Source organism: Mchenga conophoros, linkage group LG12 (assembly GCF_057382185.1).
Source record: "Mchenga conophoros isolate Kocher_MC1m ecotype Shallow Benthic linkage group LG12, M_conophoros_male_GT1.1, whole genome shotgun sequence".
Lineage (NCBI taxonomy): Eukaryota > Metazoa > Chordata > Actinopteri > Cichliformes > Cichlidae > Mchenga > Mchenga conophoros.
In genome coordinates, this window is record NC_140537.1 from 15,489,514 (window position 1) to 15,504,708 (window position 15,195).

At 39.1% G+C, this 15,195-nt stretch overlaps 1 protein-coding gene across 1 annotated transcript; it reads right to left on the reverse strand.

Annotated features, from left to right (window-relative positions):
• Positions 1 to 2,658: 2,658 nt before the first annotated feature.
• Positions 2,659 to 13,873, reverse strand: adrb3a (adrenoceptor beta 3a). The gene is made up of 2 exons (XM_085293988.1): positions 11,982 to 13,873; positions 2,659 to 3,712 (listed from the first exon to the last, which is right to left on the reverse strand). The coding sequence occupies exons 1-2, from the start codon at positions 13,274 to 13,276 to the stop codon at positions 3,685 to 3,687; spliced, it is 1,323 nt and encodes a 440-aa protein (XP_085150114.1). The 5' UTR covers positions 13,277 to 13,873; the 3' UTR covers positions 2,659 to 3,684.
• Between the last annotated feature and the right edge of the window lie 1,322 nt (positions 13,874 to 15,195).

Genomic DNA, 15,195 nt, shown 5'->3' on the forward strand with positions numbered 1-15,195 from the left:
TCTGTGGCCCAGGCAACGGGGATGGATGAGTTTTGTCGCTCCCTAATGTGTGGCTCCGGTGAGTTTACTTTTGCCCTGACGGTAAGCCATCAAAGCCACTGGAAAAAGAAAGGATGAGCTATTATCAGTGAAGACCCAGATGCATCTTTAGCTTCTAACACCGACAACACGCTAGTCTAAAGCTTTGTGTCCTTATTAAGGCTTGTTTGGGAGCTTGGCGGTAGCCGCCATAAATTAGCCCTATTGCAATACACAAAAAAAAAAAACAAACGAAGAAGTAAGCAAGAGGCTTGCTCATTAATTGTACAAGAGTGTTCTGTGTCGGTCATATATATCTGCAGATGAGGCTATTTCCTGCATCCATGGCTTCCACTCATCCATTTCTTATATGTTTACTCAAATGCATTCATTTGATGACATTTATCCCACTATCATTTTCACAGATCAGACTAGTCTTAATGGTGGAGTTCATGTGTAATCTGAATTCATGAGAAATTAAAGTTCCATGTGCAATTTTCCTCCTTGGAAACCAACTGAAATCCAGCGTGCAGTGTAAATCTCTTCAGGCTATTACTGTGCTCCTGCATAATACTGCTGGGAAATAGTGGTTTCCTTCCAGGCAGCGAACTAAGGAAAGAAAGCCATTTCCAGGGGATAAAGAGGTAGCAGTGAATATTGCATTAAATGAAATTGCAGAATCAAAGTAAACATCTGATGGAGGTGATAAGTGAGCCTGGCTTTGTAGTTCACTTTATGAAGCTGGAAATCACAGATAACTGCACTAGATGGCAGTAGATGGCCAAATCAGCCATCAACTCTTGTCAACTGGTTGACTTGGAGTTAAAGATGCTCTTGTCCAGCCTGTCCAGTCCTGGTTTTTATAGATTACATGACAACAACTTTCTTTTTTTTCCAGGAAAGAAATAGAAAAAGATTCCAAAAATGTAAGCTTTAGGTGGGGAATTGGATTCTGGTCTTTTCACACGGCTGTTAAATATTTTTATCCTTGCCCCGTTTTTTAAAAAACTCATTTATCTTTGTGTGGTTCTCACACAAAACACATCGGTACAGTCATTTTATCCCAGGGAATGACAACAAAAATTCTACCTTTGACTTTGTCATTTGCTGAATATTTGAGCCTCCGGGTGTTATTGTTGAAGTTGGAATATTTCTGTGAAGTCAAATTGTTTCTGAATGCAGAGTTGGCCTCTGAAGCAAAAACGAACACACAGATAAAAGAAAGAAAATGTGACAGAGAAAGACATTTAGAAAGAAAGAAAACCCGACAACACTGTTGACTCCAACTCTGGGAAAAATATCTGGATTCTTAAATCTACTCCCGTCAAGAGGCTGTTAGTGAGAAAGGAAACGACACGTTAGAAGAAGCTCGGCTTGTGCCTTGATCACGCTCCCACGTTGTCAGGAAGAGTTCACGATAGTTTATTAAATTAAAGATGCAGCAGACACAATTAGATTTAAGAAACCTTATCTGGTGACTATTGATGTCCAAGCTTAGTGTCAAAGGTTTTTATTTTGTTTTGTTTTTTCATTTATCTGAAGCAGGTTCTAAAAATATCCTGAAGAAAACTGAGCTACACGTCTCAGACACTGGCTGTGGACTTACATGTGTAATTGAGAGTGAAAGTCATTTAAACTTCCAAGCAGATCCAAGACTGCCTCAGTCACATTTAATAGTAAAAGCAGAAGAAAAAAGAGGATTTTATTGAATTCATTTTCTTATGTAGAATATTTTCCTAATCAGATGTTCCGCCTCTGTTTTTATAGTCTTTTTGTTTCCTGTACTTGTATCTTATCAAACCCTCCCAGTCGTACTTTAAGTGGTGGCTTTTCCTTGAAAACTTTAGGATTGATTTCGGTCTGATACCACTCATGGAAAACATTGGAACAGGAATCAGCTGATAGGAATGTGGCTTCAGACAGGGCCATTATTTCCATTCTGAGTTGTTGTGTGGCTTTTTTTTTCTCTCTCCGAATGATATTTTTGGTAGTCACACTGCCCGTCTGGCAGGGCTAATGTCAGTTTTGGCTTATTTTCAAATGTCTTACATTCTGCTCTTGGTTTATTTTTAAAGTCCCAAATCTTGTAAATTCCTCTCATAACACGGAGATATTGCCCGCTCAAACAGTAGCCAAAGCCAGAGATGACAGTGGTTTAGATAGTGGGAGGATTACTTAAAATAACATTTCAATAATGCATTGTTTAGATTTGTGTCTTGAGCTCACATCAACAGTAGTTTTACTTGCTCAGTGTTGTGGAACATGGAGTGAAGGTCGGGACCCTCAGGGCCTCCCAAGATAAATCCGAGGGGCCATAAGTAGATCAAAGGGTTAGGAAAAGGGGAACAAATATTCCTGTTCACAAAGCTGTTTATTTTTTCTGACTTTTTTTCCTTTTTTTTCTTGTGAAAGTACTTAAAGTACTACACTTTCACATCTACAGCATCCCAAAAAACCCCACTTCAAATGAAGCCACCTATGAAGGACAAAAATAATTAAATCCCTCTTAAGTCATTGTCTGTGACGGTTACATACAGCAAAAGTTAATAATAATAATTATTATATTGTTACAGTCATTTGTTGTTTGCTTCCAGAATGGTGAGTTTGCACACACAGCACGCATGACCAATGTTACACAGTTTTAAAATACTTTATTTTTCAATGCAACAGATGATGTTATGTAAAATCACACCACAAGGTGCCTTATGACAATGAAGTAATACATAATGTGGGCAGAAGGTTTTCTGTGCGTGTGGACATTTCAGGGGACGGTGTTGGGCTTATACTGTGGCCACAAGCCAAAGAAAATAAACTAGCAGCACGGCATGTTGCATATGCTGCTGTGTTTACCTGCAGTTCGTAATACTGTACCTTGTACAAGGACATACCCACAAAAAGATTCTAGACAGCGTGATGTTTGAGGCATCCAGACGTAAGGTTCTGTCATCCATTATTCGTAGCCATGGCACAACTTAACATAGACATGGGCTTTTAAATCCCAGTTTCACTGTTGTGTGCATACAGACTCAAAATAGAAACATTAAGACTTTAAACCGAGACAAAAATGGAGTATTTCTATTCATAGTTCTTTGGTTAAGCTGATATTAAACTGAAAGGTTTTTGTAAAGAAAATGTTCCTACAGTGGAGACAGGCTTGCCAGAATGATCGCTTAGTCGAGTTTGCTACAGATTCAGTGTATCGTCATTACATAACTTACCAGATAATATACTGTACAAAAATTAGTTTATACTGACATTTTTGAAACCACAAGCCACGTGACACTGTGTCCATGTACTGGAATGCATTTCAGTGTTGATGTCAAACACTGTCAGTCTGGAGCAGAGAGCCTTTTTCCAAACAACACGTAGAGGACTCTGGGAGGTTCATCCGTGATGCCACCTAATCTCGGCTGTACGCCAACAAACAAACAACAACAACAACAACAACAACAAAAACAGTCACAGTGTTCCCATTCAGACCGAATCATCTGTTTCTCCACAGTCAATCCAGTCATGTCTTTGGGGCTAGCTTCATTCTGCTGTGCTTTTCAGGGTTTGGGATTGAACTTTTCTGTAGCTTTTCTTTGCTGTTTGGTCTCAGACTTTGCAGAAATCACAGTAACAGCTGGAAACGCAGTTCGCTTCAGTAGGTTGACATTTCACTCTTCATCTGTCCTGTTCCTGCAACGTGAATCTGAAAACAGATGGATATATTAGCATCCAGCGTTTCCGTGACAAAATCCATACCTATTGGTAAAATAGCATCGCATGGCATTTTGTTGTTTTAGGCTGTCTCTTAGTAATGAGAATAAAATGTCTAAATATGCCGCACCTGGGATTATGTCACTTGCATATTTTCGATTTTCATTTTGTTTGCTTTAAATAGAAGCCTTATCTGTATTGAAAAGTACCTGATATTCGAGACCAGATTACTATCGTGTCGTGAATCGCCTCATATTTTTGACTTGTGCAGCCATGTGTTATGTGACCGTGCAAACTGAGCTTTTCTCTGTGTGTTTCTGTATGACTTGTTGGTTTGTGTTGGTCTCGCCCTGCACACCATTTTAGTTTTGATCAGATAAAGAAGGACTTGGAGACAGCAGCCGCTGTTTGTTGTCTTACAGGTTATTTGTAAGTATCTCGGTGTTTTCGTGTTCATTGATATCATCGCTGCACCTCTTCCCTTTTATTTATTTTTTCTTCCTAATTACAGAAAGTTACTGCATAGTTGCCCTCATCATTCTGTCCTTTGTGAAACTTCTTTTCCCTTAAACAAGACAGGAATTCTGATGCTATCACTTCAGCTGTACATGTCTCCACAGGAAGACATAATCTACCTTCCACTGGAAGCTGCACAGAAATACGAATGCTTATAGGGAAGAAAACAGCTACCATACAGTTTACAATGTGGTTTCATCAGAACTCCTTTCTTACATTATGTACTGCTGGAAAGTGACATCACTGTTGTCTACTTTGTGTCTTGTGGCTTCAGTGTGCGGTATTTGGATGGTTTAACCCCTTGAGCCTCAGTTGATTATTTGACACTTCTACATTTAAAAAACATCTGCACTGTAGTCGGCATCAGCTGCAAAACCGTAAAGCCAAGATAAGCAGTCTTGCGCTTTATGGATAAGAGACGCTTAGAAGAATTTTGAATGCAATAGGTCTCCTTTTTCCTTATCACCAGTCCAGATTGAACTTGAGAAACCTTCATGGTTTTTAAGCTTTTTTTTTTTTTTTCGTCTTTATGCATCTTTCCACCTGGAACCTGGTACACAGGACTCTGGGGTCAAAAGGAGTTAATGGGAAGAAACTCCAAGAATAATAGAGCCAAAGAGCTATACTTAAGTCAGTTATTTTGAATTACAAAACCACAGATATGTGTGCAGATATTGTGTAGCCTCCATTAAAGCTAAAGTAGCCTCTGCTCATCATTAGTTAGGAAAAATCCATTCATCATATCTGACGTGTGTGTTTGCCGAATCTGAAGCTGTCTTTATATAGCAGGATGCAATTCACTGTTAAATGCAAATAGAAAGTCCTTAGTTAGTTGTGCAGTTTATGACTTTCAGTTTCTACTAAATGTAACAATGACAGTTTTGTTACGGACTATTTTGTCTTGTTAAAATAGTTTTCAAAGCAGCCAAAGCAAAGAAAAGAAAATCCCTCCATCCATTCTCTCCTGCTTATCCACTTTTAGGATCACAGGGGACCAGAGCCTATCCCAGCTATCATAGGGCAAGAGGTGGGGTACAGTCTGGACAGGTCGGCAGCCTTTCACAGGGCAAACACACAGAGACAGACAACTATTCACACCTATGGGCGATTTGCAATCACCAGTTAACCTCACTAATTCCACGTCATCGGACTGTGGGGGGGAAACCAGAGTTCTCAGAGAGAGGCACACAAACACAGGGAGAACATGCAAACTCCACACAGAAAGGCCCCAGCCAGATGGTGGATTCAAACCACCATGCTGCCCACAAGAAATCACATTTACAGTAACTATCTTTTTTTTATTTTTTAAATCATATATGTATCTATCCTGGGTTTTTGTTTGTTTGTTTTAAATGGATAAATACAAAGACTGAATCATGTAGTAAAATTAAATACAGCTAACGCAAGTTTCAACTGGTCACACTGGGATTCATTCTGACAAAGAGATACACAAGCACGCATTAAAGACGCAATAATGTATTTAAAATATAGATCTATCTGTGCAGCCATTATAGTACATGTCAGCCAAGCAGTTTCACTAACCTTGGGCACAATAAGCAGAAATAAATATACAGTGGAGAGTATCTCTCTCTCTCTCTCTCTCTCCATATATATATATATATATATATATATATATATATATATATATATATATATATATATATATATAGACACACAGACACACACACACACACACACACACACACACACACACACATATATATATATATATATATATATATATATACACACAGACACACACACACACACACACACACACATATATATATATATATATATATATATATATATATATATATATATATATATATATATATATATATATATATATATATATATATATATATGAAAAAAACTAAACACCCAGCACGCCCCTGCGGGCGGTTTATCCTTCAAGCTCGGGTCCTCTACCAGAGGCCTGGGAGCTTGAGGGTCCTGCGCAGTATCTTAGCTGTTCCCAGGACTGCGCTCTTCTGGACAGAGATCTCCGATGTTGTTCCTGGGATCTGCTGGAGCCACTCGCCTAGCTTGGGAGTCACCGCACCTAGTGCTCCGATTACCACGGGGACCACCGTTACCTTCACCCTCCACATCCTCTCGAGCTCTTCTCTGAGCCCTTGGTATTTCTCCAGCTTCATATATATATATATATATATATTATATATATGTGTATGTATATGTTTGTGTGTGTATATATGTTGTCAAGTATCCCAGATGCCTCCATTTAAAGATCATATTGCAGTGTTATTGTTTGTGATATCAGCCAGGGTATTGGAGGTTTCCCACAGGTCAGTACCACCATGTTTTGTGTTTCCCTACTCCATGCTTCATGCTCTCTTAGGCCTGAGCTTACTCTAAGCTATCTAAGTGCATATTATGGAACAGACCCAATTAGCAAAGTGCAGGGAGGCCTTTGCATTACAGGGTTCACGGCACTGAAAACAAAACCAAGCATTTGTGCATGTTGCTCCCGAAGCACCTTCAAAACTCTAAGTGGCTTCAACACGTTCCACTGCAGTCTGTCAATGTGCAACACCATTTTTAGGCCATTGTAATGTCACATGACACTTGAGTCACCACACATTGGCTGCCCAGAGAGGTAAAAAGCTTGTTTCTAACAGGCTGCAGAGTATGTTGCATTAAGCCTCACGCTTCGACACGCTTAACTAGTAAACACAACACAGCCGAAATATGTGTTTACACAGTTTTTAAATTGTCTACAATTACCGTGTACTATATTTTACACTAACAACACGTCCATTAATAAAAATCGGGCGCTCTTGGAGAATACAGCATACATGTGTGGGTAATTATATGTACATTTTTAGCTGGCATAACGATACAGTTTGTTCTAGTAAGACACACTCAGTCACTTATAGTAGGAACCTGAAATGTCAGGCGTATATACAAAATGTCCTTTTAGATTTGCTAAACTCTAAGTTGTTAACTTTTATATGTCAGAGATATTTACAAGATCCTGTGGAGCTTCTTGTATGGACTTCAGTAAGCTGGCGTTAGTACTGGAAATGGAATTCGTCATCTATGTTCGTCATTGTTGTTCTTTTGAAGGTTCACAAGTTAAAAATATGAGCATATATTCAAATATGCACTGCATAGGTGTAAGCACTGCCGGTACTTAAATACTGCCATTAAACTCAGTGCAGTCATCTTTTTAGTTGACTTGCTCTACTCCCCATGTTGCCTGCATGCTTGTTTCGTTTAATATGCACTTGAGTTTGCTGATTGCGGATAGTTCCTCTCAGCTTAGTGCAAAGGCTTGTGGGACTGTTAATCTTTAATTTCACATCACTCAGCTGTGTTATGACTGTTAGGACTTTGATTGCTGTGTATGTTTGATGTGGTTTCTGATGTTTGCATACCCACTCAGAACATTGTTAAGCTTTAGCTAGGAGATGGGCCGTCGTGACCTAGGCTCTTAGTGATTAATGACTTCTGCTCGGCGTTCATGTTGAGGGGCAGTTACTATCAAAGCAACACTCCACTACCTCTGCGGAGAATATGGATTTTGAAATGTGATAAAAAATGAAATTATATACAATCAGCTTTCTCTGCTATACTAAAAAAGTTCATGTGGCATATCTGTTTACATAAGATCAGGTGTTACATCAGGTGTACTACTTGATTTAAGTGTTGTACACTTGTAATATTATCCTAACTTGTGATTAAGTTCCTACAGAAATGAGTTTGAACACTTTCAGTTTCCTACATTTTAAGTGTACTATATTTTTAATGTTATGAAATTTGTGTATTAATTTTACTTTTCTTGCATCACTTTATTTCATATTTAACCTGATGCAGTTTTATTAAATCCAATACATTTGAGACTTTAATAAAGTGGTGTCAAATATATGGCCTGGGGGGGCAGAATCGGCCCACCAAATGCTCCAATCTAGCCCACAGGACACTTTTTTTAAAAAAAAGTAAAGGGTGTGTTTATAAACGTTTAAATAACACAAAGTTTCAGGGGTTTTTTTTACCATCTACAACAGAAATGACTATTTATGTTCTGGTGGGTAAGCAGTAAAAAGCTAAATAAATAAGATTTAAAAAATGAGGAAAATATTTGTTTTATTATCACAGAAGAGTCTCGAGAGTGAGCCCGCAGAATCTTTTCTGTAATTTTGCACGTTTATTTTTTACACCTTAAACCCAAAGAGTCATGCTGACAGATTATTTCTATTGACGACGACAGTATTTATCATGCTGTTTAAATACACTTGATTTTTTCTTATGCCAAGACATCTTAATGATGCAATGTGTAGTTAAACTTTTTTACTCGTTCCGCCCAGTTAAGGTCAAAGTGCCCCACAGTGTAAAATGAGTTCCACATCCCTCCTTTTGTACATCTCTTGAAACTTCATTTGTGTTGCCCGAGCAGCGTGGACTTTTTTAGATGGCAGTACATGGTTGTGTGGCTTTTGTAAACCTCAGGTATATTAGACCTGCACAGCAGAGCTCTATGTTTCTGAATCAGTCTATCAGTCATCTAACAGACGCCGTAATTTCTGCTCCAAAAGTATTTTAGTCCACAACCTAGTTGGCTGCTGCTCTTTGAAATCAAATGTTCCACTCTCTGTTAACTTAATTTTAATGTTCTCAGTGATGGATAAACTGTGCTAACAAACTCGCTCTGCTTGTAATACACAGCATTGCCTTTCAGATACACGAAGACTCACCTCTCGTATGCATATTAGGGCTAATGTTAAGAGAAACAAGGCAGATAAAAACAAAGGGAGACACGGAAAAACTAAACCCTTAACCCTTAGTCATGTAGCAAACATGACTAAAGGAGAGATGTTTTGAAGAGAATCCTTGCAGAAGTGGTCTCGTCATACGCCACAGCATTACGTGACAGAAGCTGATGGTTGGTCTGGATGTTGATGAGGGCATCACTGATATGCCAGCATGTATTTCTATGAAAACAAAGTAACTATTGATAATCTCTGTTCTGTGAAGTACAGCCTAGTAACCATTCGTATCAGTGGTTGGGCTTTGCTTTTTTTCCACTCTGGGTTACATCAGCTCCTGACTTAACTAACTTTGTTGTCCCAGGGTGAAAAGGAAACATGCTGCTCTACTGCTCTTTTGTATTCTTTGAAAGAGGTGGAGAAACTGACAGGGATTACTGTGTGGAGGTCCACAGTCGCTTATGATGGCGACTGAAGCAACAAATTCGGCAGTGAACAGACTGTATCTGAAACGGTTTGTCATATTCCTTCATTAAGGCGGTCTTTGAGCCTTGGACCTGTCGAAGTCATTCTTGAACGGCTGGTCTCACTTACATTTGTAATCCTGCTGAAAGCGTGCAGTGAGTCTGCTGAGCCTTCCCCTTGGGGTGATTTACTACAGAACACACCAGGCTCCTTTTATGGATGGCTTTTATATGCTGCTAAATGTCTCCTGTTTTGTAGCCCCATTGATTATGTCTGTAAAATTCCACTGAGGGGATGCCATTTGGTCGTTGCTGTGCTTTTTTTGGAAGTCGAATTTCCCAGAGGAACCCACCCGAGGGATTAATAAAGTTCTATCTTATCTTATCTTATCTTATTAAAGGGGAAGAGAAAAATAATTTATAGTGTTCAGGGTAAATATTTAAAATCAGAAGCACGGCCCTTCCATAAAAGTGGATCAGTCATGGGAATTCATATGCGGCATAGAGTTGTGCAACTTATTAAATAAAATGTATCAACATAAAGACTTTTTTTTTTCACTGTTTGATCCAATTTGAAGTCATATAAATGCACTGTAACCTGAAACACTGCATTTATAAAAAAATAAATGTACATGCAAAAGTTAATTCCATTCATGCAAGAGCTCGCAATAAAATTTAGTAATCATAAATATTGGCGACAGAAACTAAACACAGCGATGAGATATTTAACGATCATTGTAGTGCAGGTGTAATTGTAAGTGAGTTACGGCCTTTGTCTTGTCTGCCTTTAAGACGGTACGGCTCTGAAAATAACTTTATTTCAGCTGTAAATTCACTAAGAAATATTCTGAATATTCAAGTGGGTTTTTTTAAATTCTTTTGTTAAAATGATAATTGATCAGTTATTTCATAATTCAAATTCATTAAAAAATGTAATTAAATTATGTGAGAGGTATAATTCTTACATAAACACTACATAGATGATGCCATAACTTATAATTTCGCCTACTATTTTTATCTGTGAAAGACCTGGTTTCATCTCGGGGTTGTGCATTAGGGTAGTAATGAATTGAATATTGGGCTGTCCGCCTACAGTTAGAGTGTGTTAAGGAGAGCGTTCTCATTGGCTGTCACTCTTGTAAACAGTCTCTCGAGTTTTGAGGGAAGTCTTGTGCATAAGTGATAAAGATTTATCTGCTGCAGGGGTTGTTGGGCTGGGCACACTGAGGCCCACTGACAGGCACACACACTAAAATGTTCTCAAATGTACCATGCAGTTCTCCGAATCAGACCTTTGCACAACGCCCACTGAGTTTCCAAAGCCTCTTTACACACATTTTTGGCGTAACCAAAGTATTTTGGGTTGACATTTTTTACAAATAAAAATTTACAATTATGACACTTTCTAGAAAATACTATTTTCATTAATTCAATAATTGCATTGTTTTTTAATCTCTATGACCTACAAACCTAGTAGCCACATGCGCATACTACCAGGAACTGTGCTGTGCACATCTGTTTGTTCTTTTTGCCACACTGACATCAGCTGAGTTGAAAGATTGATTATAGGTAGCGTGGCGCAATAAGCAATACAGGTACAGTCCTCAAAGGTTTATTTAATCATGCATGAAAAACAAATATAAAGTTTCACTTGAATGTTTGAACTCTTACAGTAACACTTTAAGAGCCTAACAGCTGCCAATACTTCTGAAATTGTTTATTATTCTGCACTGTTATTCTCAGTATATTTTACTTCTGGACTATAGCACAACGGTGTAGTAGAACATGTCTAAATATGGATTTCTGCTTTTATTACATTTCTTTCATTGTCAAACTGCAAAGAAAAAAAATCAAAAAGCATTTTGTTTGTGGTCCTGGGATTATTTTAAATGGCTTTAAACTGGGCGTATCAACCATAATACAAAAAGAAAAAAAGCGAGAAATGATTTTTAATTACAATATTGTAATTAATGTCATGAAACACAGCCTAAAGGGGAGTTTGGTAGCAAGTGATGAGTGTTTCAAACATTAAGGTATATTTTTAAAATGTCATATTTCATTAATTATAACACTGTTTTTAATGTAAGTAACTGTCACAGTTCCCAATTGCTAGAGATAAATTTTGCCTTTTCATTCAAATTAGTATGATTTTTATTTTCAAATATATATTAATTTATATATATATTAATATATATTGAATCTCTGGTTTACCTCACTGTCCTTTAAATGCAGAAAAACAGAGAACCATAAGTGTCCTCGCATAAACTAAACTGGAGTTTTATGAATAAGAGAACCTAATTCTATATTGAGGTGATTGCCCCTCTACATGACAGCATTAAATATTGCTAGGTGTTATTGTTCTTTAACCCTGACTTGAGGAGGTGGAATTCTATAAGTATTAGTATATACTTATTACTTAGTATTATATTTAAGTATTATAATATAAGTATTAGTAGTAAACTATATGCCTTTAAGTTCACATATGTGAGCTTTTACCATTGTTTTAAGAAATGACTGCTTTGTGAAGTCATAACAAGATAAATGAACTTACAACGTGGTTTCTGGCTCCGAATAGTCACTGTACTGTGTGCAGCCGTTGGACTGTGGAGGACCAGGGGAAGTCTCTTCACTTCTGCTGCTTGCCTGTGTACTGGCCAGGCTGTCACTACCCTCAGTCCTACTGGTTGAAGTCTTCTGAAAAGGGCTTGCTGTGCCTGACTCAGCTTCCCATAGAAAGCAGGGGCAGCGAGTCCGCAGTTCTTTATAAAAAGAATTGATCCACAGAGTGGACATCCATGGGCAGCCCATCAGGTTCTTGAACGCAGTGCGAAACTCTGGAGTCCTGCAGTAGATGATGGGATTGAGGCCAGAGTTGATATAACCAAGCCAGTTTAATAGTCGAAAGAGTTTTTTATCAGGAACTTCTTTGTTAAAAGAATTAATGATATTGGCGACAAAGAAAGGAAGCCAGCAAACAGTGAAGACCCCCATGATAATGCCCAAAGTCTTGAGGGCCTTGTGCTCTTTGACAAGTATTAGCCGTGACGGCCTGCGTTTGGTACTCTTGCTCCTCGCTGCACTGTTGCAGTTGCTGGACGATGACGGTGTATTGTTGAGCTGGGGGCCAACTTGTGTCTGTGATGTTGGATATTCATTTTGGAAGCGCATCCGACTCTTATCTATTTTCTGGACCTGCCGGGATGCTATTAAATAGACTTTTGCGTAAACAAATATCATTATGAGCAGTGGAATGTAAAAAGAGATTATAGAGGATATTATAGCATAGGTCTTGTTGGTCACGAAGTCACAGCATGCGGGATCTTCATAGCACTCCCTCGCCAAAACATCATTTTCGTCTCTCCATAACAAAGTCATTATTGGTACAAAGGAAATCAGGGCTGACACAACCCACACTATACAAACTATTATTCTGGCACGCCACTTACTGAGCAGAACTTTATGCCGTAGCGGTCTGGTAATGGCTATATACCGATCCACTGCTATGACACAAAGTGTCTCACAGCTCGCCGTCACACAGAGGACATCGATAGAAGTCCAAAGGTCACATAATGTTTCAGTAAGTTGCCACTTATCTGTCACCACAACAGTGGCCCCAGGAGGCACGACGAGGACCCCCATGATGAGGTCCGCACATGCTAGGGACATAATGAAGATGTTTGTCGTCGTTTGAAGCTGCGGAGTTCGTGCTATTGCAATGATGACCAGCAGGTTTCCCACCACTATGATGAGTATGATGAAGACAAGAATAACGATGATCTCTTTTCCCATGGGTGCGTATATGGCGCCTGTCGTGTTCAGTGAGGATGATGTGTTCAAATTGTTCATCTTTGCTTAGTCAGGGAACTTAGTCACAAGAGGTGGAAAGTGTTAGATTTTCACATCAAAGTCAGCACAACTGAGGGACTGTAGGAGCCTCATGCAAGCATCATACAAACGATTTTACAAAAATCTGAGGTAGTTTGTCTCACTGGACAGTGTCTTTTCTGTGCAGTTAGTGATCACATTTCACACCTTGCGAGTCTTGTTTGGCAGTGCTCAGAAGGGAGTAGCAGTGGCTCGTCATCACCTCCGAAGATGTTGTTGTTTCTGGAAGTTTGTGCAGGCAACAAAAACACGTTCTCCAGAGAAAAGATGAATCCAAACTGTCCGCGAAGCCAAAACAATACTGGTTCACACAGTTTCAGCCCTTTCATAAATCCAAGGAAAATATCAAAATATCAAGTAAAAAAAATAAAAAAATAAAAAGTTTGGGAGAAGAAAAGCCAGCCTTTTCCATTTAAATACGTCCACTGGAATTAGTTTTGTCGCAGGATCATGCATGAGCCTCAGTGCCACACTTGGACTGTTTGGAGATCAAGCAAACAGTGACGCTGTTACAAGAACCACCAGAGTGCACCAGAGCAGCTGGCCGATCTTTCTTTTGCTCTCTCTCTCTCTCTCTCTCAGTGCAGGTTGCCCAAGATTGTATTGGCTGTAATCACACCCTGGCTGAAGGCAGAGGGGAGGAGTTAAAAAGTGTGCCTGTGTGTCAAAGCCATACAGGGATCTGTACCCTGATACAGCCACACACATGTGAACAATCACACACGCAGACATAAAAACGGGAGTGACAAATTAAAGGAAAAACCAGCATAGAGCATCTTAAGGTGTTGAGGCGAACCTCATGCAGCTTAAATACTTCTTGGAACCGATTTTCCAAATATCTGAAGCTCTGCTGGAGAGATGCACTCCATTCACATAAAGATATTTCCCCTCATTTGGTATTTTGATGGTAAGTTTTGGAAAGAGCTTTCTAACTTGTCAAATTTTCACTTAGTTTTAGTTTATGCTACTCAGTGAGCCTTGGTGCCCTGTGAATTGAGGGATCATCATGCTAAAAGAGATGACATAACTAACTTGAGGATAGAAGTGTTTCATCACAGCATAAAGAACAACTCTGAACAACTTTTTTGGTTTGTCAATGTAACCTAGACGAGAGTAGGACCAAACTACTCAGAGAGCCACCAGATCCTCTCACTTAGGCAGTCAAAGGTTCAGGTTTTCCTTTTATGTGTCATGCATCTGTATAAGCCGGAGCAACAAAGTACTCCTGTGTGACAGCAGATAAAATGTGTAACAACACATCAGGTTAATACTACAAAATTGTAGGGTTAAAGGTGAACGATGACGAATGGCTCTTTAATGCCACTTTTGCCGCTGGCTCCTGTTCTGATTGTCACATGCTGGGTAATGTCAAACACACACCTCCGGGCAGTCGAACACCAGCTTTGCACTAAACATCAAAATATATGTAGCTCACAAGTTTAGCCGCTTTCTAATTACGATCGTCCCCTCATTATCTCAGTTTTAACAGTACGGCTCTAATGGGCTCCAAAGATTTATTTGTAATGCAGTTTGTGGTCAGCTTCTCAGACCACAAGGCACGAGACATTACCAGCTGCAGAGAACAGGAAACAAGTGCCCTCTCTTTGACTCGGAGCAGTAAAGAAAATAATAGATTGCTATCTCGCTGTTGCTCAAGCCGGTGCACTGAAGAAGAACAATCGGGCGAATGCCTTTCATGCGATTCACTTCAGATATCCAGCGCTCTACTGCAGTGTCTTGTCGCCGAGCAGCTCCTTCTTTGGTCTGAGTGACGCTTCGGGTGCAACTGTGATTGTTCTCTGATTATTCCCGCCTTGTGTTTTACTTCTGCTTAATGAGGATAAACAGGAAAGTACTCACATTCAAACTGACACTTTTTA